Below are 27,896 nucleotides of genomic sequence, written 5' to 3' on the forward strand. Positions count from 1 at the left end.
ATTGCCGGTTTCCCGGTTAAAGAGCATATTGCAGGTAAAAAAAAGTGTAAATTAACACGTCATGTTGTCTGATAAGAGCTGTAGAATATGTACATACATTTTCTGTATGTTCTTCAACACATAAGTGCTCTAATTTAGAGGAGAAAGTGGTTGTTTTTAGCGTAGCTGTTTAGAACTCGCTTTTTTTCAACAACGCGTCATATGACGTAACGTAAGGGAGTCCCGTTCTCTGACTCTGCAATGATCGGCTTCATGCGTCCGTGTATGAATGAATGAATGAAGCCTTTATTGCCCCTGGGGGAACTTGTCTTGCACCGAGAGCATAAAACACTTTACAAACAAACATTTAGAAGGCAGCACAAAAGAATTAAAGTACAAAAAACACGCTAAAACCTCACATGATTAAAGAGGTGTAATGATACGTGGTAGTGAGTGAGAATAGACAGGATGCCTCCCTGCAATAGTTTGTCATTTGAGCGGCGCACATTCAGGTGCATAGTGTAAGTGGCTTGATTATTCATAGTGTGTTTTGGTGAATTATTCCCACAACCTCAGAAACGATAGAACAGACACGTTGAATATTTCGGCATCAGACACAAAAGCGTTTCCTTATTAATGATTTAAATCTCTGGGTGTTTAACATGAAATATTATATACGCAGACAAGCATTTAATGATTTGATCTGCTGGAATCCTCTGTTATATTCTCTAGTTTGCGCGTAATAGACACCGGACAGTCTGTATTAATATATGTAGTCATACGATTTATTATAAATCCAACTCTGTTGCAAGAGAGCGCGTGCGCGCGCTCGTGTGTGTGTGTGTGTGTGTGCGCAGTGGGGAAAGACGGAACGCGCAGTTTGGAAACAAACAGAAACACAAGCTTTACGTCTGTCGGTTAAACTTTTTGTAGTAGCCTAATATATGTGCAAAAGCACGCATTTTCTTTCTCTTTTTTCTAAAGGATATATTTTATTTTTTGGAGACTCTTTTGGTTGTAGATTTCATTTTATGTTTTTTTATTATTTTTTTATTTACAATGTTTATTTTAAAATGTTGTCAAAATGCTGCACTTGACACAATGTGTAAAAGGGAAATTCTAAATGTTCCTAATGAAGAAAAAACAATTGTTGTATCAGGGGCCTTTACTGTACTGAACCAAATCATCAAAACTGAGAACCGTACCGAACCAATATTTTTGTGTACCATTACCCCCCTAATAAATACACACTGAAAGGTGAAAAGGAGAAGTAATACTGAGATTGTTAAATCGGCACAAGAGCAAAATGTCTTTTAAAATTTGAAATTCTACGCTCGCATGCTATTAGATGCTAATGAAAACAACAAACTAAAGACAAACTTACCTGTCCCGGCCATTCCTTGACCCATTTGTCCCTCTGTCCTGTCGTCCTCTTTAGAGTGTCAAGGCAGTTACATAACGAGTCTCTGAGCGTTATAACCATGGTCGCCTCAACATCACACAGCCACAACTTAATAGACACAAAACAAAGCAGTGCTAGCAATCCATATTAACTTAGAATCAATATCATATTCAGATGATTGTAACAGAACAGCTTTAGCATCATGATCACAACCATCAATGCTCTACCTCCACAGGTCTGTCCAGTTTAACATCATTCATGAAGGGAACATACTCCCCATCAGCAGAGAACATCCCCACGGCATATAAAATCACGCCGGCCTATAGAAGACAAACAAACATAATGACACCTCTTTGTATGTACTTTTCCATTCTCTACTGATTTTTATAAAAAATGTGATGTGTGATAGTTTTAGTAAATTCAGTGACATCAATGTATATTTTAGACGTTAGTACAAAGTCCAATTCAAAAAGACATATCTGGAGCTCATGCAGGTATTGGCACACCTTCTTATGGCTTTGTGTGCATACTTTAAAAGTAAAATACATAAATATACTGCTCAAAAAAATAAAGGGAACACTTAAACAACACAATGTAATTCCAAGTCAATCACACTTCTGTAAAATCAAACCACTTAGGAAGCAACACTGATTGACAATCAATTTCACATGCTGTTGTGCAAATGGAATAGACAACAGGTGGAAATTATAGGCAATTAGCGAGACACCCCCAATAAAGGAGTGGTTCTCCAGGTGGTGACTCAGACCACTTCTCAGTTCCGATGCTTTCTGGCTGATGTTTTGGTCACTTTTGAATGCTAGTGGTGCTTTCACTCTCGTGGTAGCATGAGACGGAGTCTACAACCGACACAAGTGCCTCAGATAGTGCAGCTCATCCAGGATGGCACATCAATGTGAGCTACAGCAGGAAGGTTTGCCGTGTCTGTCAGCGTAGTGTCCAGAGCATGGAGGCGCTACCAGGAGAAAGGCCAGTACATCAGGAGATGTGGAGGAGGCCGTAGGAGGGCAACAACCCAGCAGCAGGACTTCTACCTCCGCCTTTGTGCTAGGAGGAACAGGAGGAGCACTGTCAGAGCCCTGCAAAATGACCTCCAGCAGGCCACAAATGTGCATGTGTCTGCTCAAACAGTCAGAAACAGACTCCATGAGGGTGGTATGAGGGCCCGACGTCCACAGGTTGGGGTTGTGCTTACAGCCCAACACGGTGCAAGACGTTTGGCATTTGCCAGAGAACACCAAGATTGGAAAATTCACCACTGGCGCCCTGTGCTCTTCACAGGTGAAAGCAGGTTCACACTGAGCACATGTGACAGTCTAGAGATGCCGTGGAGAACGTTCTGCTGCCTGCAACATCCTCCAGAATGACCGTTTTTGGCGGTGGGTTAGTAATGGTGTGGGGTGGCATTTCTTTGGGGGACCACACAGCCCTCCATGTGCTCACTAGACGTAGCCTGACTGCCAATAGGTACCGAGATGAGATCCTTAGACCCCTTGTAAGACCATATACTGGTGCGGTTGGCCCTGGGTTTCTCCTAATGCAAGACAATGCTAGACCTCATGTGGCTGGTACCTACCAGTTCCTGCAAGATGAAGGCATTGATGCTATGGACTGGCCCGCCTGTTCCCCAGATCTGGGACATCATGTCTCGCTCCCTCCACCAACGCCACAATGCACCACAGACTGTCCAGGAGTTGGTAGATGCTTTAGTTCAGGTCTGGGAAGAGATCCCTCAGGAGACCATCCACCACCTCATCAGAGCATGCCCAGGTGTTGTAGGGAGGTCATACAGGCATGTGGAGGCCACACACACTACTGAGCCTTATTTTGACTTGTTTTAAGGACATTACATCAAAGTTGGATCTGCCTGTAGTGTGTTTTTCTACTTTAATTTTGAGTGTTACTCCAAATCTAGACCTCCATTGGTTAATACATTTAATTTCCATTGATCATTTGTGTGATTTTGTTGTTAGCACATTCAACTCTGTAAAGAACAAAGTATTTAATAAGAATACTTCACTCATTCAGATATAGGATGTTATTGTAGTGTTCCCTTTATTGTTTTGAGCAGATTTAAATAACAATGAGCTCTCAGTAAAACAAACCTACCATGCAATCGATGTAATTTTAACAACAGCACGCGAGCGCATGATTGTTGACGCAAGTGACACAGAGCTAAATAGAAATAGTAACAATTATGTATTGTAAAATGTAACAACTACCCAAAATGTAATTAAAAAAAAGTTAAAAAAAACAAAATATGGGCAGGCCAAAATATTTGGCCTGTCCTACAATGTAATAACTGACTCAAAATGTAGCAACTTAGTCGTTACAATTCGAGCTCTAATTAGGAAACAAAGAAATCAAGCTGATTTTGTCACTGACACTCGCTCGCATCGCGTGCTGTTAGGACGGGCTGTATTTAAATTGACTAAATGTCCTTAAATGTATCTCTCTTTGTAGCATAGGTGTATTAATAACAAGGGTAAATCTATGCCTGTAAATGGTTTCTTACCGTTTTAAAGCTTAAGCTGTTGATGTTGTCAAAACACTTCTTCAGGTGGGGCTGCATGGTTTGTGGATTCTGTGACTGGCCTAGGATTTCCAGAACATCATCATTTGACAGGAAGTAGAATCTTGGGAAAACCTGCCTTTTGGTTTCCAGATACATATCAAGAGCCTTCTGGATCGCCTCCATCTTGGCACTCATCTCTGTTAATGTCTCCAGCAAGCCTGAAAGGCAGGCAAAGACGAGAGGTCAAATTCTGAATATTAGCTTTATTCAAGGACACTTCCAAAATGTTTTACCTACCGTTGATTTAATTGTTAAATTCAAATGTTTATGTATAGATATTGTTTTCCCCTTTCCTCCCTTCTTGTTTGCATGCTGAACAATTGTATAAATAAAACAACATTTCCCTGGTTCCTCCAGGGGGAGGAGGAAGAAGGCACTGAAGAGGTATCAAAATCAGGTGCGCAAACCACCTCAGCCAGCAGTGGTTTTACATGGAGCTTCCTGTCGATATCTGAGGCCTGGGCACATTCTGTGGCTTTTTTCCCCTTTTGAATTGGTCGTGACTAAAAGCGTATGAGGTCAGGGTGGGAGCATAAATTGACAAGCAAAAGTTTGAAGTGAAGCGTCCACTACAACACATGATTCTTGTTGATGCAGCAGTCGGCTCTTAAAATGGTACACTCCCTTTAAAACACTTGAACAAGACCCGTCAACAATTTAGCAACACACTAAAAGCCTTCAAACTGAATTTAAAAAAGGCCGTTTCTTTACCTAAGCCCTAAGCAAGAATTCCATTTGACTTCATTTTTAAGCTGTTCTCCACCAGCCGCATGAATAAAGAAAATATATTTCAAAATTATATAATGCAGCACAAAGTTAAGACTTAAATTCACAGTTCTAAACATAGTGATGTTTTCGTATTTTATTCATTAGGACACAGGAAAAGTGACCATTGTAGTCCTGCGCATTCATTCAAGGGCAAAAACATTCTAAAAAAAAATACAAACATGAAATGTATTCGCGTCTTTTGTTGCCTTTTTAGGGCCTGGTAAGATCATGTAAGTTACAGGAAAATCTGCACACAATTTAAAATAAAAATCATGTATTTTTGGTTTATACCAAACAAGAAATGTTTGTCCTACCTGGGTGGTGTGTTCCTTGCAAGGCGTTGTTAGTCTTGTAGAGTCGTCCCATGATGATCTTCCAATTAGAGCTAACATCTTGAAACTCTTCGCACTCATTCGGTAGTTGCTCTCTGATGTCTTTTCCTTGGAAAATATTCTAGGCGGTAGAAAAAAAATACATGAAAAGTGTAAATGGAGATTTTATCAAGAATAACACCTTTCTATAGTAGCTACATGTCATTAAAATCCACTATTTTTTCAAGACTTTATGCCCTTAACAGTCTCTTAATTTCTCTACAGTAGAAAATCTACTAAAATAGCGTGTCTAAAGAAAAGTTAATCGTCACTGATTCTAGAACACAGCCCACACTTAAGGCTGGTTCACACAGCAGGATTTTAAAATTGTAGGCCGATTTCCCTTCAGCTTTAGAGACCACACACGGCAATAACTAATCTGAGGTTTTTTTGGTCGTACAGTGTGTGGTGTGCGGCCACACGGCAACATCAACACATCACACAAGAACCGATTTCACTCGCAAACATCCCCAGATCAGACGGGAAATCTCGCAAAACCTCTTGAGATCAAACGTGATTCCAGAGTCAACAAACGGACGAAAAGGACGTAATAGGGATCGTTTGTGTTGTGTTTTTATCTTAAAAACACGTTTTAAAAAGAGGCGTCGGTCAAAGGAGTGGCGACAACGGGAGCATGAGTTGTACTTGCTACATGTTGATATGGAGGTGAGTAGTTGTTGTTTTGCTCCCGGTGTTTCCTCGCTACGTCACCTCGCTTTCTGATTGGCTATGCGTCACAGTCAACAGGCTCGTGCTCGTTTTCTCCTCGGGGGACACCACAGATGGTGAGAAATCGGGCCAAAACAATCCAACATGTTGAATATCCCCGATTTGAGATCGGAGCAGTCTGGACATTCTTCCGACCAGACGAAAGCAGTCTTAACACACCACACACGGCAGGATGATCTTAAAAGACTATTTTATGATGATCGGGGCGTCCTTAAGATTATCGGAAGGGGAGAATCGGGGCCAAAATCGACGTAATTATCCTGCTGTGTGAACCAGGCTTTATATGCATGCTCTATGCCACTGTGTCTGTTCACAAGTCAAGGGTCAATTGTCTCACATTCTGGGTTGCCATATCCCTGTTTACTAAGGGAATTTTATCAGATATTTGGCTAATCTGGAATAAATTACTTAAATAAATTACATAAATAGATCTCTTCACAAACATGTTCATGAAGGTATCTTACAACACATATAAAAACATTTAAATCCAACTCCTGTAGCAAAATCCTTGAGAGCGGCTCAAAGTCTGTGTAACTGGAGTAGTACCTTATTGATACTGTTGAAATTTTTAAAATGTTAACCTTTGCTTTTGGTAGCTTGTGATAGGTCAAACTAGGGGTTATGTAGAATTCTGAATCCATTACAAACATTTGTATTGCAATAAATCCAGTCCTTGTTGGACAATGACAACAAGTATTCTCCACACTCTACTGTTTTTAAAGTGGGGATTAGGACCCACTGGGGGCTTGTAAAACACTGAAAGGATGGTCACGAGATACTTTCCATCACCAAGTACAAAAGTTGAATGATCTCAAATTGCATATCTGACCCATTCTGGTGAATTAAAAAAATAAATAAAAATTAGTTAAATTTTAAATGCCCCACCAGCTCTGCCTTTTGTGAGACATACCAATAATTAGTTTGAGAGCTGCAGCTCTCACACTCTTATTCTTTATTATTAGTGTTATGTTATCTCCGCCCTTTATTAGTGTGAGAGCTGCAGCTAAACGATGATACTCATAGCGCCACCATGTGGTGAGATATTAAGCGTATTGCTTTCAATGCTAATAAGTCGCTAACAGTTAGCTCTACGAAAAACATTCACATAGTGCCTTTCGAGGATGCTACTCATCATTTGCCGCTGCAACCAATTGTAAATTCAGAAGTTAGTCACTCTATATTTTTCAAAATACACAATCAAAACTACTGTAACTCATTTACTCAAATTATACCAAAAGTACAGCCATTGCTGAGATACTCCAGACCCCAGAAATCCAATTTCATCAAAATCATGACCGTGTTGCCGTGACGACCGAAAACCTTTTACTGTAATCTGTGCTATAGGCAAAGCATTTTCTATTTCGCTAAATGTTTGAAACTTTTCTAAATTTCACTAAATTTGTCAACAGCCATCAGGAAAGTATCAGGATACTGTATGATTATTTTCAGAATTTTTTGATCACATTTTTATAATTTCAAGCATTTAAGTTTTAAGCAGCAATCTCCATGTGATGTCATTGCCTCATGTAGTTGAAAGTGCATGCTGAATTTTTCTCTTTGCTGTGGCGCAAAGGCTTAGGCCTATGGCAAGTCCACCTAACTTGAAGATACTGTGTTCAATTCCTGAAAAAACGCTTCTCACAAACTAAGATTCCTGGTCTGTGTTGTGAGGGCTTCTGCTGTTCTCAACACTTAAAAAATGTGTCTAAATTAAATTTGAAAACAATAAATATCAATTGGAATAAGTCTTCAGAGTTAATATCTCAAAAACTAAAATGGGTGTAGTATTCAAATTTGGCACAAATGAGCAGCTCTATAATAGTAAGTAAAAGTGTAACCGACCAATGAGCAGCCCAGTAACAGTGTGACATGAAAACGGACCATTGAGAAGCTTTGTAACATTGAGACATGCTAAAGACCAATGAGCAGCTCTGTAATGGTGTGACATGACAACCGACCAATAAAAAGCTCTGTAACATTCAGACACGATGAGCACCAATTAGCAGCTCTTTCACAGTTTGACATAATATCCGACCAATAAGCTCTGTAACAGTGGCATGATAACCAACCAATGAGAAGATCTGTAACAGTGAGTAAGAGTGTAACTGACCAATGAGCAGCCCTGTAACAGTGTGTCGACCAATGAACAACCGACCAATGAACAGCTCTGTAACAGTTGGACATGATGAGGACCAATGAGCAGCTCTGTGACAGTGTGCAATGACAACCGACCAATGAGAAGCTCTGTAACAGTGCGACATGACAACTGACCAATGAGCCGCTCTGTAACATTACGACATGATGAGGACCAATGAGCAGCTCTGTAACAGTGTGACATGATATCTGACCAATGAACAGCCTTGTAACAGTGAGTAACAGTGTAACCGACCAATGGGAGGCTCTGTAACAGTGACATAACAACCGACAAATGAGAAGCTCTGTAACAGTGTGACATGACAACTGACCAATGAGCCGCTTTGTAACATTACAACATGATAAGGACCAATGAGCAGCTCTGTAACAGTGTGAAATGACAATCAACCAATGAGAAGCTCTGTAACAGTGTGACATGAAAATCAACCAAAGAGCCTCTCTGTAACATTCGGACATGATGAGGACAAATTAACAACTCTTTCACAGTTTGACATCATGACAATAAGCAGCGTTATAACAGTGAGTAACAGTTTAACTGACCAATGGGCAGCTCTGTAACATTGAGACATGAAAACCTACAAATGAGAATCTCTGTAACAGCATGACATGACAACCAACCAATGAGCAGCTTTGTAATAGTGAGTAACAGTGTGATAGTACGAATCTTTCTGTATTCATTCAGTATGGGTACACTCTGAAGAAGTGATCTTGGTGTCAGCAAACTACAAGCTATTCTGAGTAGCTATGACCATACTTGAAGAAATGTATATCATATGTAATGTCTCTGAAGCAAAATGTACTGACTCGATCAGCAGTGTAATAAGAGACTGTTCTAAATAGATGCTTGACATTCTTAGAGTAAAGGTAACATGATTCTCCACACCATGTATAGAGGAATCTAAAGCTGGAGGGAATTTATGACGTATGCTGTGAACGGTATTTAACGGATGTATAGTGATCACTAAACTTGTCTGTCTTACAACCTGCATTAAGTCTCAGTGTGTATGTCAGATCCCCGTGGGTTATGCCGTCTTCTATCATTCAGTCTGTTTTATAGATTCAGCGTTAGGGACATTTAGTTAAAACCCTTACACAGTATAACTCCAATGGGTACCTCCGTAACAGTGTGACATGACAACCTTCCAATGACAAGCTCTGTAACAATCTGACATTACAACCGACAATGAGAAGCTCTGTAGCAGTGACTAACAGTGTAATCCACCAATGGGCAGCTCTGTAACATTGAGACATGATAACCAACCAATGATAAGCTCTGTAACAGTGTCACATGACAACCAACCAATGAGAAGCTCTGTCACAGTTGGACATGAAAACCGACCAATGAGACGATCTGTAAAAGTGAGTAATCACTCAATGGAAGAATTTTCTCCTAGAACACACGTCAGTAGAAAAATATGTCTGCCAACCTTCCTCTGAATATCTTTATTCAACACAACCTGGTCCAAATTCAAAGACTTTCCTCCACTTCTGCCTGATTAACAATCCATAATTTTGTTTCAAAGGTGTGACTACACGCTCTTTCAGACACAACACAAAATCTTTATGTGGACAAAGCAGCTCATTCAGCATGAAAGCTCATCTCGGCGTAAAGGTGCAGACAGCTTATCTCCACGTCCAGATGTAAAACACTAGCAAACTGCATGGAGCAGGACAACCTTTTTGGACAAGTTTATAACAATCCACTTAATATTTTTAAGGTCAAAGTTATTTATCTTATTCAAAGCCTACTGTGTCTCAATAATGCCACTGGGTTATGACCTTAATTGCTCAAAATAAATCAAAATAAATCACTGGAGGAAATTAAATGCAGGCTTGATCACCATCTTTAACAAGAAAAAAACCAAACCCATTCAATTGTCCTTGCCAAAGAAAAAATTTCCCCCTTTAATGTGCATAAGAAATGTCCAAGTCCGTGGAAACAGATCCAGAAGAGAAAAAAAGTATCCTCCACAAAAAAAAAAAAAAAAGGAAACTGAAAGGAAAGGAAAATGTCCATTTGGTTGGCACTCACCGGTCTGGCAGCCTACTTCCTTTCTTAAACCGAGAGAATCAGGTGTCTTTTTGTGTAATACGGTCCTCCAAAACCCAAGCTCCAAAAAACCATGTCCAGAAGGAAACACTGCACCTTCCAAAAAAGTTCTCCATAATCCTCATCTGGAAAACAAAACCTCTCTCTCCTGCCACACAGTCCACTGCTCACACGAAACAAAAAAATTCCCTACAAACGTTTCCCCCTCTTCCTTTGTTCACCTCTGCCCGCCCCCTTATACACCTGTGTATCCCTGGCTAATTAGGTCACCCATCCAGGCTTCAGGCAGGGAGATAACATGATACACACACACAAAGGGACCTCCCTCACAGTAGTGGCCATGTCACAAGTTTACGCCTGCATATCATTAAGGCAGAGCAGAACTCATGATGCACAACTTTCTGAGCTATAAGCAGCAGCAATTCATTCTTTGTGTATCAGACTCATTGTGTATTCCACTCAAATTGTCGTACATTGAATCTATGACATTACCGTGTTGGAGTTCCAACAGTAACTTAATTATGTAAAGTGAGGTCAAACTTTCTCATAACAAAAGGTAACAACAGATAAAAAAAACATGTTTCCCTACAGTATGACGGTGTATAAAGACAAATCTTTTCACTGCAATAATTTTTCTGTACCTCCAGATAAATCCATTGACGTTGTACGATGAGGATCATCTCTATGACTTCCAAGATCTGTGATAGTTGCCGTTCCCAGCGGTCCACCTCCTGCTCAAAGGCTTTGACAAACCGAGAAGCCTTCATGGTAGACAGTATAACCTGATTGTCCTCCAGGGCCTGGAAAACCTCTTCAGTTCCTCTAGAGGAGACAGGGCGGAGGATCAGGCTTGCTGTTGTTTGCTTAAAAATGCATTTCAAAGTTTACACTTTAAAAAGGGAAAAGAAGAATGTGAACCAGTAGATGTCACCCTTGAGCACCAGCATTAAACACAAAACAAACTACTGTTGGGTGACACCTCCGCTCTTCGCCAGTGGCACACCTTCAACCCCTTTCCCTTCACAAAAGAATTGTTAATTAGAATACACTATTAAGCACATAAGGCGGACAACACTCTCTTTTGCTCGAGCAGCAACTGTCTGTGGCCTGCATTGTTGTGTTAGCAGGCTAATGTTAGCACACTTTGATTAACTCATAGCTTCATAATACACATAAGAGTAGACTATCTTTATTCTAGTCCTTGGCTAAAACAGCTTTATATATGTAAGGCCATCCTGTAAACATGGCTCCAACACAATTACAGCACACTTCTCACTCACATAACTCAGAGAGACATTTACAGAGGATAAACTTCATTTCTGTTCTATTTGTGGGTAAAATGTTGAACATTCTGCCTTTAAACTATCAATACACTGTGAACCATTTTTGTTTGTTGTATCATTTCAAAAATGAATCATATCTCTGTAAGTATATTCTGATGTTACTTTTTTTATGAACATGTCCCAAGGTTTTAATTCACCCTGCTGGCAGTTTGTACTTTGTTTGTTATCGTTTTTTATCATTCCAGAAGGACAGATGTTTCTGGGCTATTTAAACAGACTTTATTGATTTATTTATGATTCATACTATAATTTGAAGATGGGTAACTAAACAAAGAAAGAAGTTGCATAGCTCATTTGAACATATAATAATGAATATAATATTTATCATTTGTTGTAGCTAAAAATACTCCAAGCACTAGTTTTCGGGATTCATAAATGTAAACTAGAAGTCATTCATTCTTTTCTATTTCTAGCAAAAAATACAAGTGTTTGGTCACGTCGAACAAATAAAATCTTCTTCACCTTTCAATCATCTTTTCTTTCTTTCTTTGTTGAATTGCAATCTTACCATTTCTCTAATGTTCTCCCCTCTCTATGTATTTGAATTTATTTTATTTTGTTTGAAACAGTTGTGACAGCAGCCATTTCTCCGTGATCTGACAGTAAACAAACTGCAGGAAGTCTTACTGAAAGGCAGACAGTAAGTAAAATCATACGGATTGGTTTAAAGCTGTGCTTACATTTACAACTTTTATCCCTACCAAGGCCTTAATGGCTTGAATCTCACCTCAGCCGGTAGTGGCCTTCATCTTTGTAAGGTGTTATGTCAAGCAGTGTATCCTTCCAAGTCGTAACAATGTCATTCAGACTCTGAAAATATGGAAAACAAAAAGATAGGAAATGAGAAGTAGAAATAAGTAGACATGGACTTGTATAATGTTTTTCTAGTCCTCTGACGTCACAAAGTGAGTTTACTCCACGTTTTCACACTAATGCTAAATATCCACAAAGGATCAGTGTAAACCACAGAAAGGGATCGGACCTGCTCTATGGAGAGTTCCTTGCTCGCAGCTCCGGAAATATCACAGATCTTTTCAGCATACTTGTCAAGGCCCAGCGATATCATCTTCTCCAGGGTAAATTCAGCACTGTTCTGGTCAAAAGTGGACTGCAGCTCTTCACATATCTGCTTCCAGTGCCTAGAAAAGTGATATTGAAATGAAAGTCAACTTGACCTCAGGTTCAGTCAACTGGTCAGCTGACAAAGAAAAAGGTGGAGTAAATGCTAGCATGTACCAGGAAACTTTGGGCTATGACCTGTACGTCATTAACAAACATTTTACAAAAACACTACTACACTACTACATAAGAAACCTATAGATCAGCAGCTTCATCGGCATTGTGTCATTCATTTTTTAATATTTTTATCCGACACAGCTAAACTACATTAAAACTCCACCGTGTTTTGTACACAAATACAGTGATACTGTGTGTAAAATGGTAAATGATGATCGGAAACAAGAATTCCTGTCTTGTCTAATAGGTGGTAGCTGTTGCAAGACAACAGTTTTAAAATCCCCTGCCAGGGGGCTCTCAATCTAAACAGTAACAGAAGATGATATCGAGGCTGGCGGAGAATCATGGGAGTGATTATCTCTGCTATTACCCCAGTGACCCCCTGGCGAAAACAAACTCCATGTTGACTGTAGTCAATATGAACAGGCGAAACGGACTTGTTAAAGACAGAATGTTTATAGACGATGTGTCGGAGTATTATTTACATTACATTTATATCACAGCAGCACATAGGCTACAGCAGCTTTCAGTAGCAGCTCCCACTAGCTTAGGCAGCGGTCTTTGACGTAACCTCCAGGTATTTCCTTGGTAACAATAAATATTTTGTGTATGTTATGGCGGCCACCAATGACACAACTATAAAATTACGGATTTCTCTGGCTTTGATAGCTGTTGGAAATATTTGAGGTAATGTAATAACTCAAGAAAAAAAGATATAACATGGGTTTAGTTCATTTTTAAATTACATATTTGAATCTAAAATTTGCCATAAAATTATACCTTAAAATATTCAGTATTTACAACTGTCAAATTATTGTTTATTTTGAATGCATGCTAATACTCTGTTTTAAGTCATTACCTATCTCTCATGGCTGGGTTTCTCAGATCAGATATGAGAGGCATTATCCGCTTGAACTGCTCAATCTTGCTCTTTGAGAAATGGACTATATTCCACTCTTTATCCTGCAAAGAGACCATTATAAGATCCATTATAAGATCCATTACAAGCAAGTGTAATTTAGAAGATTCTCATCATAGACAATCAACAAAGTGTGTGGTAAAAAACTGACCTTTAGTTCTCTTTGCAGCTGATGGAGTTTTTTAAACATGTCCTGTGCTATGCTCTCCATGCTTTCCGTACGCAGCGTAGTAAACTGACCAACCTTCCATTTGTTCCACATGACATTCCATTCCCTTGTTATCTCCCAGACCTGCTGCAGGTGGTCTATGTCCTGTACAAAATATGCAGGTGTGCACAATATTTAGTTTCATCTCGTTACATAAAAAATAATGGAAAGCCAAAGCAGCATCCTCGATGGGCATTCAGCTAGAAACCCTTGTTACACTTTTTTATCTTTCTCTTATGTCCTATCAGTTTTCCAACAGTGAGTTTATCAGAATCTTATAAGCATAGTGCTGTTTCAGACCTTTTCCAGTGTGCGGATGCCTTTGTTGTGGGACTGTTCTATCTTAAAGACGCTCAGCCCATGAAGGATGGTGGTTTCTTCCTGTTTTAGAACCTCCAGTTCGCTATGATGCTTAGCTATTTGATTTAAGGCCATCTCAGTGCTAAGCGAGCTGTCGAACGGACCTAAGCGTGTTCAAGCAAAAAAATAAAGGGAGAAACAAACACACTACAATCACGAAAACATAAACATGTGTCAACAAACAAAAGCACATTGTAAAGATCTACTGTATCTTTGTGGAATAATACAGACAACTTTACACATACTGAGAGGCCTCCCTTGTAATAAACTAATAAGAAGGTGGAGAAACAAGGGAAAGACTATCTTTGTACAAAGATACAAGCACCCTAAAACCATGGGGAAGAAGAGAGGAAGTACAAAAAGAAGAAAAAAGGAATTAAGGATACTGATACAACAGGACAGAAGTTATAATATGTCTTCTACCTTTCAGCTTAAGAAGTAGCTGCATAGGAAATATTGAGTGGAAGAAAAAATCTAAAAAAAAGCTCTTTGTTAGAGAGAGGAATAAATCAGTGAAGGGTGAGTAGGGACAGATAACACACTTAGAAAGTAAGTGAAAGGTATAGAGATGGAACCATGGAAATGTGACACTTCATTAAATGAGGGTGTGAAATGAGTTTAAACAGAGAGATCGAGACCTGTGCTCTCGAAGTCCTGCACCATTGTCTGGACTTTCTTTTTTAGCTCCTCAGAGGAGAGGATCAAGCTGTTCTTGAACTTCTCCTTGTGCTTTTGCAGTGAGATATCACTCTCAATCAACACCTGCTGGAACCACACCCACTCTTCATTCAGCACCTCGCGCATATTCTGCACCTGTGGGTCATCCAAGAGAGAGTTAAAAGTACTTAATCCTCCACTCTCTTACAGTGACACTTGTCCAACCCCTCTCCCCTCACATTTTCTAAAAGGAGTTATCAAATTGGAACAGAGCATAATTTAAGCACTAAATGTAAAGTGCAAGTAGCGGACAAAATTGTCCTTGTCTGGAGCTACATTGTTGTGTTAGCAGGCTAATGGTAGCGCTCTTTAGTTTGCTCATAGCTTTACAGTGCATGACACGACATTCACATAAGCAGTGAATACAGTATCGTAAAATCTGTAAAATAAGTCCCACTGCTATATAAGACACGCCTTGTTTTAAAAGTTTCTCAGAGAGAAAAAAAAGTTAAAACTGTCTTCAGTTTCTGAGCATCCCTGTTGCTCTTTGAGTTTTTCCAGTGTGAGGGTGCACACTGGAGAGAAACCATACTCCTGTAAGATATGTGACCAGAGTGTTTCCAGCGAAACCCACCTGATAAATACAGCTCAGGACACCAAAATAAACGAAAAAGGAAGGCTTTTTACCGTGAAATATGTAGCACAGAGACTTTCGTTTATTTTCACTTGTGGGAGTTTGCACAACTAGACACCAAGCTCTCTGTCAGAATCCACTGGTCACTTTTTAACTTAAATATAGAACTATTTTAATCATAAGAGCAAGGTTTATTTACAGAATAGTATGCCTCTGTTTTCTGTAACTGCAGGATTATAACCTCGTGAAGAAGAAAAGATGTTAAAAAGTGGCGCAGCCGGCCTTCACTACACAATGGATGGGGATGATTTTTTTAATCGCGTCATGTTAAGATGAAAAATATGCATTAAAAGTGTGTTTTATACACCGGATTTTACAGTAGTTCTTCTTCTCTATAGTCCCTCACTTAAACAGCTTTTATAAGTAAGTTGACGAGCCAGTCATGGCTCACACCAAATCATAGACAGTGGGATTATTTTACAACATACACAATGAGGTTAATTTAGTCCATGTTTCACCGCCTTGTTCTTAAAAGTCATGTTGATTTAAAATGATTTATTTGTATATGCATTTCACTTTACTTTTAAAACTGCGTTTAGTTTTGGAAATCAGAGAGCAATTGGAGAGTAAGCGTTACTTTGTGTACATGGTGTTCATTACAATCTTTTCTTTATTTGCATTATTGTTTATTTCTTTATTTCAGAGAGGTTCACTGATTGTTAGGAGGTGTTTATTAGAATATGAGGATATTTTGAATTTGATGACAGTCTTTATGTTTCTTTATGTCTTTGTTTCTAATGGATGTTGAATATTTTGAATGTTTAGTCTAAAAGATTATTCCATAAAGTCCAATTGAATAGGTCAATAGGATTTGGTTTCACAGGACTTTTATAAGGTAATTATTCAAAATACCCTTTAGGTTTATTATTTAAGTGGGGTTTTTTTGTTCCTTTTTTAGACAGAAAAACAGAATTGCCAATCCTGTTTCAATTTCCATGATTTCAATTCAAGTTGATTTGGGTGATTTATTTTAATTAAGGGTAGAAATAATGCTAATGGTGAAAGGTTTAATCTCCTGGTCTGAAATATACTGCGATCATTGTGATTACATGGCAAAGACTTTCTTACTGTATATTTGTTTGTTGATGAGCGGGGTACTTACAGGCAGCTCCACAAGGACCTCATATTTGTCCAGAATAGCAAACTGATCATGAATAAGAGGAATTTGAGCCTCAGTTTTTGACAAATTGCTCTTTAGGGTCTCTAAGAGCTTCAGGCTCTCCTCAAGCTCCTCCAATGTTTGGGGTGGTTGTGACAGCCTAGAAACACAAACAATCAAAAGTCACATAACGTGAGGGAAAGTATTATACATCTTTAATTATTCAATAGTTTGTAAATTCTTCCCAGCTATGCTCATGTTTGATTCAAATGCCATGAGCACTAATAGTAAGTACTTTGAAAGGCAAGCAATGAGAAGGTAAATCATGGTTTGGGTGAATGCTGGACAATATATGGTTCCTGAGTCATCTTTTAACTGAAAGATTATGTTGAAATACTTCCTGTCCACTACACACAAAACAACTTTGGTGTTTCACACATGCACAAAACTCCCCAAAATGTCAAAAATTTTAGGGTGAGCAGCGAGTGTAAACACATTAAGTTCCGTCAATGTTAGCCTGCAAAATAATTGTGTGTAAAATTGACATTTAAGCGGTAACATCAATGCTATGTACGCAGTAATGTTATTATGTGTAAAGTTCAAGAGACGACCAAGTAAAAAGATATAACTATTCATCTTGCATCTAACATTTACCAGAAAGAGCTACCTTGTTTAGGATTGCATATAATTAACATCCCAGTGAGGGGATGCAGTTTAATACCAGTGGATCGTAACTCATAGTTTTGACATTTGATCTCATCATTACTTCACTTTACCTCATAATAATGACTTTTTGTTTCTTAATTTCGACTTTTTATCTCTAATTATGTAATTATGTTTATCTGATAAATATGATTTTTAATCTTATAATGTTGACATTTTATCGAAAAATTATGAATTGTTAGCTTAAAAGTAATTTTTTTTATCTGATAATTTTTATATTTTATCTTATAATCATGACTTAATAAGGAAACTTTTTAAAATAATTTGTATTCAGTTAAAAAGTGGAAATGAGCCAGCTCGGAAAAGGTTTTTCCAGCTTGGAAAAACCAGCTCTATACAGTAAGTCTATTAAAAGTTAAATCCACTGGAACGTAAAATGATCAACATATGATGACAAATAAAATACAAGAAGACAATCAAATAAACTGGGGTAAAAAACAAATGTAAATAAATGTTGACACACTGAGTTTGAGTCTGAGACCTTTCTTCAGACATTTCTTTTTCTCTGTTTTGCTTGTAATAAACACACAATATATCACACAAAATAAAATATTTTCATTTACTCCCCACCTGTTAGCACTGTCTTGCAAAGAGTCATGAAGATCTTTAAGGCGGTTGCTTGCCATGTGGCTGAGCAGCTGAGTGAACTTGGTTTGCCACTCGCTGCAGTGCTGTATCAAAGAGGACTTGAGTGGTGAACAGTCCAGCGTGATAAACCGGATTGCCAATACTGTCTTTTCTTGTTCAATGCTGTTGGCCTCTTCTGTGTATCTGAGGTTGAACAAGATAATGGAAACATGAAAGAGATTACAGCATGCTAAATGTTAAGCAGGATATATTAAAGACTACCTACTGACAATAATGCGTATTTGGCAAATGGCAACAATTAAAATGTAGGTAATGGCGTACAGAGATTTTAATCCAAGTCGCTGCTGGTTACAATAAAGAGACTGGTGAATAAGCTGTCATGGTAAACGAAAAAAGAAGGTAACTGACTCCAGCACACTGGTTCTTAACTGGTCTATTCTTACTACCAACTCATTTAACTCACAACCCAAAATTCTATTATTTTTAAGATTAATTTAATGCAAAACAGTGACACAGATGGTATAAAACATGACAGAACAAAGTTTATAAAAAAACGTTCATTCACTCCATGAAACGCTTCATTGACTTTAAAGCATTCCTTTCTTTCCAGCCTAAAATTTGTGATCCAATAAAAACGCCTCCCAGACCAACTTGTGGGACCTAAACAAAAGTTAGCATGAGTTGGTTTGGTCCTATTCTTCTTTGCCAAACTTTTTTTGTAAAAAATTAAATCAGGTTTGGTGAGGTTTTAGCAGATTGAGTTTTCTTAGCACAGTACCTTTGTATATCTGCATCAAAAGCAGTGACTCCTGGGTTTTGTCTCTGGTAGCGTCGTATTACAGAGTCCTTGTTGGTTTGCCAGATGTCCCTGTATTTGTCCCAGGTCTTCAGATAGGCTTGCAGGTGGCTCAAATTTGTGGTCATCCCCGTGGAAACAGCTGCCTGAATCTTCTGAATCTCCTCATCTTGTTCTGAACATAGAGGACCAGTTTGAAAACAGCAACAAGTGTAGAAGCATGGAGTGAATGTCACATAAAGACACCGCAGTGTGGTTGTGTTATCATATTATGTACAAGGGTATCATTCATAGATCAGAGCTCATCACCCAATAAAAACAAGCCAGATGTATATGTGGTATATGAGGACACTGCCTTTGATACAAAAAATGAAAAAATGTTAGATGAGCAAAAACTAACCAAAGATAGAAAGTTAAAGATACAATATGAATCTCAAACAATATCAAAATATGGAGTCGAGGCTTGTAGGGAATCACGGGAGTTCTCTCTGCTACATAACATTGGATATTTTAATGTAAACACTGTCATAACATTCTACATATTGTATAGATGGCAAAAGGCAAATTAAATATGAGAAAAAAAAGTTCTTACCCAAGTTGATATAAATGGGATTCCCCTCTGACTTTTTCCCAGAGAGAAGTTCAGGCAAACGTTTGAATCCTGAGGTTGTGTGTATGAGCTGAGGCAAAATGTTCACCAGTTGAGAAAGTTTTCCTGGTGTTGGGGAGAACTCAATCTGTTAGGAAACAGAAGAACCCAGCACACATAGTTGACTGTTTGATCTCACAGCAAAATAAAATGATGGATGATAGGTGATAAAGAAAGTATGAACACTGTTAGTTATACTACAGTAGTTTATGGCAAGAGAAATAAAAGTAAAGGGTGATATTTTACTCCTCCACCAGTCCCAATTTACACATTTTGTCCACACTGGGAACTTTGTCCCAGGTCCTGACAGACCAACTACTGCCACCATAATGAATCAAAATCCTGTGACAGAATTGGTGAAAGAGGATGGCTGTTACCTTTGGTGGAGATTCAGAGGTTGTCTGGAGTAGTACCACTAGGACTTTGAACAACGGATTGGGTGATGTTTTGCCTTCTCCATTGATGGCCCTGGATAGCTTCTTCATCGACTGCTTGATGTTGCTCCTTAGGGCTTCCTCAACCATGTTGTCCACCTTTTCTGTGTAGTGAACCCAGTATTCTTGGACCTTACACAAAAAGCACCAAAGTTTACACATTTTAAATAAAACTCGATTGTTGACCAGTTTACAGTTGCAGGTGAAAAGGCAGTAATTACTTTTTAAGAGGGAAACATTAGCAGTTATCAAGTGGTTTCAATGTACTCAACTAAATCTTGTCAGTCTGAAACTTTTTTCCACATCTAACTTGTAACTTGCAAAATTAAGCATTTTTCAAGTGCTTTACAACTCAACTGAAAAAATCCCAAACTTTAGGGTTTTAAAACTCTAAGCTCCTGCTTCAACCTTGCACACTTACCATTTATCACACTTCTTAAATAACACCATTACTACATTTCAGGTTACAGTTAAATACAAGAACACTTCAGATGGAATGCTTCCAGTAGTGAATGTATGCCAAGTATACAAAGTACAGACCTCAGGTCCATCACCAGAGAAGGTGCTGTGAATGTGGTTCATGGTATCAACAATATCCTGGTGTGCTGAGCGCAGTATTTGGAGTTGGCTTTGCCGGTAAGCTTTCTGGTCATCTTCAAACTCCTGGTTCCTGAACAAAAGAACAGGTTGCAAACAACAAACAAAAGTCGAGCTATTCACTTGTGGCCATTGCTTAAGAGTAGTGGTGGGGGGAAAAGTTGATACTGCAATATTTTGCATGGCTCCCAAGTATTGTGATTTGATTATATTAGTAGCAAATAAGGTTTTTAACATGTTTAATTGCTGAAAGGGTTGCACACTTCAATGTGAACAAGTTGCATGGCTAACAATAACTGCAATTGTAAAGTCCACACATGTTTGTGTCCAATTAAGTTTGATTAGACTGAATACAATCAGTTCAGATTGAGAGGACAAGCAGCCTTTTACAGGGTTTTACTTTTATGACAGTGTTGGTCAGTCTTGACTCCCATTGTGTAGAAATAACAAGACTGAAGAGAGAATTGTTTTCTTTTTAGACAAATTCCATTCTTGAATTAGTTCAACTCATTGGAAAAGATGCCATCAAAAAAATGTAATCACAATATAGTGTACTCTTTTAACCTCCTGTGTATTAACTGTCACATAGTTGCAATCTATTGCCATCGGGAAGAAGTCCTTAACAGATATCTCTACTTACCTGTACACAGTCTTTCCAACAAGTTTAATCAGTAGTGCTTCACTCATCTGGCGACAGAGTTTGGAAATTGATAGATTGGATACTTTGTATTCATTGACTATCAACTGGACCTGTGGAGAAATGAGATGACGATTTCTTACTGGACCAGGAATACTGTAGATTCAAGATCAGTTGAGGGCTCTTCAGCAACCTTGATCCAATCCTCTGATAAACCCAAATAAAAATCCCCTCATTCATCCATCTCCTGCTGTGGTGAGTATGTTCTACAGTAAAATAAAGTTCTTTTAACAATCACATATGTTCAGTCAGATAGAGGATTTAATCCCCACATCACTCCCTTTATACCCTCCCATAATCTTTGGTTTGCCGCTGCCAACACGGAGAAAGTTGATTCAGTATGAGCACAACTGTATACCTGCCTCTATCAGTATGTGCTGAACTAATGTACAAACCTTTTCAATGTATACAAGACACTCTCGGATGAAGATGTTTGAAGCTCCCTTTGACAACCACAGGAGCCTTGACAACCCCGGCTGAATCTTCTTATCCAAGAAGCGAATCCGCTCCCGAAACAGACCCTGCTCTTCAGGAGACAGCATTCCAATGATCCTGATACACACACACACACACACACACACACACACACACACACACACACACACACACACACACACACACACACACACACACACACACACACACACACACACACACACACACAGTTCTCGAGTTTTCGTACCCATCCCTAGTACAAACAAGGTTTATTGAATGTCAGTGTTTGTGAGTGTGTTCAACCTGTTATAGTCTCTGATCAACAGAAGCGTTCCCTCTCTCAGGGCTCTGAAGACCTCTTTGTCCTGACAAATGTCAGATACACTCTGTGGGATCTCAAACTTCAGTCGATCCCAGTACTGGATCTCAGAAAGCATGTTCAATAGACTTCTGCAAAAGAAACGCAAAGAACAAATATGTAATGAGCACATGTACTGTTCATGCTACAGTGTGTCTTCTATTTAGTATACTTTGTGTTGATTAGCTTTGGTTTCACATGATTGTATGCTGCACTAAAACGACTTATGTTTTTGTATCTATAACTACAGTGTGAGCAAAGATTCAGAGAGATACACAAAGTATGGGTTTCATAAACAAATGACAGTTAAAGGCAGGGTAGGTCATTTCCTCCAAGTGCTGACAGTAATTAACAATTCATGTACTCTGAAAAAGAAACGAAAAAAATCTGTCACCTGCAGCAGCTATAAACTCGTTAAAACTTCAACCAATGTCTACACTTGGTTCAAGTTTTATGAACCAATTCGAACTCATTCTCTTCTCCATGCATGCACGAGCCCGCACTCAAAACATGAGCTGAAATCTGCTTCTGGACCAATGGTGCTAGGGCATGTAAGTGAGGGGCGGGGCTTTTGAGGGAGCGCAGAGTTTTTGAAAATTACCGACTCTGCCTTGTTTATTATAATGTTGATTTTGCTGCGGATGCAGAAGTGTTGTTTGTGTGTTCACCTGTCAAAATTGATGTCCAGCTTGGTGGTCTTCTCCTTGCGGCGCACCATGAGCGGCTCTTCAAGCCTCTTGATGTACTGACCGTCCAGCTTCTGGCTCCACATGATAAAATTCTTCCTCACCAACTCATCCAAAACCTGCACCATTTGGCCGTTGGAGAAAATGAGCTGCTTGCGGCTATATGATTCAGGCACAAAATGGGCCTTTTGAAACAACTGAAAGGGAAAGACAGTGAGCAGAATGAAAGTCAAGAAAGAGCTTCAGACAGGGGTTCATTAATGATAATGCACAACAGTCCTATTTACATTGGGACTCATCACTTTTTCACGTCTACAGGGAACCTCTAAAGGTCATAATATTAGTGTCCTACGGACACATAGTTACAGTATAGTGTTGCTGAAGAGGCACAGCAAAAACAAACACTCACACAATGCAGTTCCATCTACGGATGTATACAGTGACGCCTGTTTCTGTTTCGCCTCTTACAACCATTATACTTGTATGAGATTTACATTAAGGATGGGTATCAGTCCCATCTTGAATAAGCAATGTAAAAGGGGCTTACAAATGCCCACATTTAAATTATTGCAAACTTAATATGTAAAGATTTTGTTACAGGTGTTTTGCTTTCACCCTGCTTGTGCACAAAGAGATTCAATAAATAAACGTATTTAGCTTTTTCTTATTTTATATGCTCTTTAGTGTGTTTTCCAGGTGTCTTGTACATGTTTAGTCACATCTATGTGCAAAAATTCGAAGTCAGTGGAAACACTGCTTCTCCTACGTCCTGCTGTTAGCAGTAGCAGTAGCAGGAGCTGCATGAAACGCTTGGTCCCTAGCCCCCCTCCGTCAAAATTGAAGTGTGATATCATATTGCGATGATGTCACTGATCCAAGTCTATTGGCTCGTGGTAGCAAGCACAAGCTGTCTCACCTCCATGGGTTTGTCTAGGCGATGTCTGAGGGCCCTCAACCAGTGGGCCTTTCCTGATATCAGAGGTACATGGTCAGGGCAAACTCTTGTCGTCTGGTTCAACTCCTTTGTGACCATTTTAAGCTCCTTGGAGAAGACATTGTACACTTCCTCGGCCTTCTCTTCTGTGGTGCGTCTTATAGCCTGAGAATGAAAGAAAATTAAAAAGACGGACAAAAGAAAGAAAGAAAGAAAGAAAGAAAGAAAGAAAGAAAGAAAGAAAGAAAGAAAGGATGCCATTTACTTGGAAATGAATTCCACAAGAAACACACTGGATTCTGAAAGACCTCTTGATACCTTATTTTAAAAGAAGTTTAAACTAAAAGCAGAGACCACAAGTCAGACAAACAATAACCAATCCAGCTACATTTCCAGTACAATAAATTGGAGATTTAGCAGAACATGAAACAAACATTAAGCACAAGCAACAAAATGAAAAACAAAAAAAATGGAATATGGGAAAATGGACAGCTAAAAGGTTGAGCCTGAAACCCACGTACACAGAATGTGTTGCTGCAGAGGAACTGATTACATTAAAACCCCCACACTTCATAGCACGTCATTCCTTCCTCACTCCATTTCCTGTCTCTCTATTAATACTGCCAACAACAACAAAAAAAAATCAAAAAATCAAAATAAATCACAACAGAAAAAAATGTGAGCATTGCCTCGTACTACTCTGCATTCTAAAAAGAGAAGGTCTTAGACTTAGATCAATCTGAGAGAAAACCATGCTACACTTCATGTAGAGGAGGCTAACATTTGAATAATGCGTGGAACCTGCCAAGCTTGAGTGGGAGACAGAGGCAATAAAGCACCCTGGGCTAGGAACAGAAATTAAAAAGGAGAAATTTGTTTTGTAAGCACTTGTCTGTGTGTGAGAGTGTCACCTCTCGAGTAGACATTGGCCTAAAACTGTGTAGCAGGCGAACTCCTTCCTCCACTGTGTTTACTGTCTTAAAAATCGAAGTGATCAGGTTCTGCATCATCATTTCCAGATCCTTTACTACTGCACGAAACCTGTGATTCCAAACAGAAACATATACAAAAAAACACAAACACACATTTAACATCAAATACAACAACACTTGCATTATGAGCAGTTCATAAATACACGAGCTGAAGCATTGGAGCAGAAACACAAAATCAAACGCACACTTGAAGGGCTTTTTTTGTGCAGGTGGAAATTATTAGTTGGAAAATATTAGTCCAAGTAGATGTCCGTGCCAAATCAAATGCATTTCCTCCAGGAGATATTGCAGCTATAAGAATAAACAGGAGGATGGATGGATGGATCAAGAGATCAACATAAACAGAGATAGTGCAACCTTCCGTCTGCTTTGTGGAGATTAACCCTTTGCTGAACTCAGCCACTCGTCCCGTAGTTGAAACGTTAGAGGGAAGGAGTTTGGCTAAACCGCATCTTTCAAATATATACAACCTTTTTCGTGACATCAAGAGAGGAGCAGAAAGACTTGCAAAGCATGTAAGATCCAATAGAATTCCAGGACAGGTTGGTGAATACTTTCACTGGCAGATTATGGCTCCATTTCACACCAGGAAATGCTTTAAGTCCGAATCACATTTTTGGCTCAGGCAACATAGTTATTCTTTCCAGGATGATTGTGAAGAAATGCTGCGATCACCTCTACTGTCGCTGCAAAGCCACACTCAGCTGAATCATTTATAGTTAAAAGCTGGTAGGGGACTGGATCCGGCTCTTTTGCAGTTTATTGTGATGTTCAAATGCGAAAAGGCGGTTTATTGTCCGTAAAGGAGGCTGTCCAGATAAAATAACTCTTCACTTCCAACTGACTTGCAGCCACAGACGATTTCACATGTCACAAGACTGTGCCTGTATGTGCCATTATTTACCTCCTGACACCTGAACCTAAGTATTATGCCATTATAAGAACCATAAAGTAAATCAAATATTTGGACTGTATTCACAGACAACTTCCATTATTTATTAGCACCAACTCTCTAAAGGCACTAATAATTTGCTTTTTATTCGAGAGGTGCCAAGTGATGGTTTTTATGAAAATTGTGTTCTAAACTAAATATCAACTAAATGTATTGAAAATATCTTATCAATGTGAAAACAGCACCAGAGCACGTCTTTGCGCTATTAGCGTTCCATCTCAAGTAAGGAATCCTCTCAACATATGCTCAGGGAATTAGACTGCCCCTTGTTCCCTCATTTGTTTTTTACAGTCACAAAAACAAAGAAATACCTTTGAATTGTCCTCTATACTTCAATTTATATGCATATTTTTTTGGTAATCGGGCAGGTTAAAGAGACACACATACCTGTTGAATTCTCTGAACCAAATGGTGTTCTCGACATCAAAGATGCTCTCAATGACAGAGCCCAGGTTCTGCAGGCCACGGTGGAAGATGCTTTCTAGCTCCAGGAGGGACCGGGTGAACTCTGGTCCTTGTCCTCCACTAAAGCATGGCATGGGCCTCTGCTGACCATCCTCCCACCGGGCAAACTGATGCTGGCAGTCACATACCTACAAAAAAAGTGTACAGTCATGCAAGAAAAGGATTTAGTGAGGTCCTATCTCCTAGATCTATATGGGATGATTTTCACAAAACGAAACTTAACTACAGTGGAGAAAAAAAGCTAAAAATTATGTAGAAATATGAAGTTGATACGAAGAGGGAAAAAGACAACCACCGACAGATACATCTTACACTGGGACTGTGTTCATATCACAATGAGGATGAAACAAATCAATACCACTAAAACGTTATATTTGACACAATAACTTTGAAAAACCAATGAGGGAAATGCAGCCTAATTAAGAAGCATAGCTACATGTAATAAGGTTGAAATATCAGATAAAGGAAGTAGCTGTGATAGGGTGAGATCCGTGTTTATAAACCATTGTAAGCACAATGTGGCCTCCATTTTGTTCCTAAAACTCTGCAAGGTAAACCTGAAGATATCATATGTGTCCCTGGCCTATCTTACGAGAAAAAGTCCGTGCTCTCCGAAACGTATTTCAACTCGTTGATGAGGAGCATAATATGTGACCTTTAATGTTTGTGTGATTGAGTGAAGATTACCTCAAGAAGGTCTTTGAACCTCTGAACAAAAGCATCAACCACCACAAAGATGCTGGCTTGGTCCAATATCCAGCCTTTCGGGGAACATCTTATGTCAAAACAAAAGACAGCATGAGCAGAAGGAGGACAGAGAGTCCGTGAACAAACTGTGTAGATTCAAAAGGAAGTCTGAAAACCAACTACATCACAACTTTTAAATATATAAGAGCTGTGATATATTCAGAGTTAATCAGTATATATTCAGAGTTAATCAGTTATTTCTACTAATAATTACATGAAGTTAATATTAAAGACAGGGTAGGTAATTTTGAAAAAATAGCATGATTTTAAAAGTAGCATTCCGTCATTCCGTGCTCCGTCTTCACCCACCCCTTCCCCTCTGTGCTCCCTCAAAAGTCCCCCTCGCTTACATGCCCTAGCACCATTGGTCCAGAAGCAGATTTCAGCTCATGTTTTGAGTGCAGTCTCTTGCATGCATGGAGTAGAGAAGGAATAGGGAGAGAGGGAGGCTTGATTGGTTCATAAAACTTGAACCGAGTGCAGACACTGGTCAATGTTTTTATGAGTTTATCCACTACGGATGACGGATTTTCTTTGTTTCTTTTTCAGAGCACAGGTTATTCATTTCTGTCAGGACCTAAAGACAATTTGAAACAAAATCTTAAAAAGTGTAAAATTTTACCTATTTTTTCCTGCCTTTAACATTAACTGTTATAAAAGAACAAAAACATACGTTTTTTGCAACATTACTAAATTTGAATTCTCAAGAAGTCATGGTGACTGATGAAACTCAAAAAAACCTTTCTGTGAAAAACTACAAATAAAAGCTTATTTTTGGGGGGAGGGGGGAGATTTCTCATACTTGTTGTAAACATTTGATGCATTCTGGTAAATTTCCTTCCAGGACAGGAAGCACTGGATACAGTCATTAAGGTTTTTTTTGCTGGATAACACAAAACCTTTAAAGATCCTGTCCAGAGAGATGCTTTTAAAGCACAGGCTGATGACCTCATTACTCATCTGCAACACAGCAGAAAACCAAAACATGTCAAATACAATAAGCAATAACAGAGACACTCTGACTCATTACATATATGGTATCTATATGATTTGTATACATGTATGCTTTATTATTTGAAGAATCGGTCTGTAGCTTCAAAAACAATAACAGACTGAAACCCTACAGCAGGAGTACTCAATGAAATACGAACTGAGACAAATATCCAACTTAAAATATCAACTCCTGTCAACTTTTATTTAACATCACTATGGCAACTCATTATGGCCATGAGCGCTTTTTTCCTATGCAGGAAGTTAGTTAGCAATGCCTTTTTTTTGTTC

The 27,896-nt window shown here is 38.9% G+C and overlaps 1 protein-coding gene across 1 annotated transcript in view; it reads right to left on the reverse strand.

Moving 5' to 3' along the window:
- Positions 1-27,896, reverse strand: part of dnah2 (dynein, axonemal, heavy chain 2) — a 74,188-nt gene that overhangs the window by 42,373 nt on the left and 3,919 nt on the right. Inside the window, exons 8-33 of the mRNA XM_079371392.1 lie at positions 27,418-27,575; positions 26,556-26,643; positions 25,791-25,996; positions 24,371-24,500; positions 23,442-23,624; positions 22,508-22,722; positions 21,785-21,931; positions 21,442-21,598; positions 20,990-21,099; positions 20,293-20,422; positions 19,696-19,884; positions 19,262-19,406; positions 18,652-18,844; positions 17,856-18,056; positions 16,566-16,722; positions 14,751-14,925; positions 14,053-14,216; positions 13,696-13,857; positions 13,485-13,588; positions 12,372-12,528; positions 12,117-12,199; positions 10,688-10,868; positions 5,057-5,195; positions 3,915-4,132; positions 1,609-1,701; positions 1,364-1,489 (exon numbers count right to left, since the gene is read on the reverse strand). Coding sequence (XP_079227518.1) covers positions 1,364-1,489; positions 1,609-1,701; positions 3,915-4,132; positions 5,057-5,195; positions 10,688-10,868; positions 12,117-12,199; positions 12,372-12,528; positions 13,485-13,588; positions 13,696-13,857; positions 14,053-14,216; positions 14,751-14,925; positions 16,566-16,722; positions 17,856-18,056; positions 18,652-18,844; positions 19,262-19,406; positions 19,696-19,884; positions 20,293-20,422; positions 20,990-21,099; positions 21,442-21,598; positions 21,785-21,931; positions 22,508-22,722; positions 23,442-23,624; positions 24,371-24,500; positions 25,791-25,996; positions 26,556-26,643; positions 27,418-27,575 — 4,011 coding nt within the window. The remainder of the gene's footprint in view (positions 1-1,363; positions 1,490-1,608; positions 1,702-3,914; positions 4,133-5,056; positions 5,196-10,687; positions 10,869-12,116; positions 12,200-12,371; positions 12,529-13,484; positions 13,589-13,695; positions 13,858-14,052; positions 14,217-14,750; positions 14,926-16,565; positions 16,723-17,855; positions 18,057-18,651; positions 18,845-19,261; positions 19,407-19,695; positions 19,885-20,292; positions 20,423-20,989; positions 21,100-21,441; positions 21,599-21,784; positions 21,932-22,507; positions 22,723-23,441; positions 23,625-24,370; positions 24,501-25,790; positions 25,997-26,555; positions 26,644-27,417; positions 27,576-27,896) is intronic.

The sequence above is a fragment of the Symphodus melops genome (genome assembly GCF_947650265.1).
Source record: "Symphodus melops genome assembly, chromosome: 20".
Classification (NCBI taxonomy): Eukaryota; Metazoa; Chordata; class Actinopteri; order Labriformes; family Labridae; genus Symphodus; species Symphodus melops.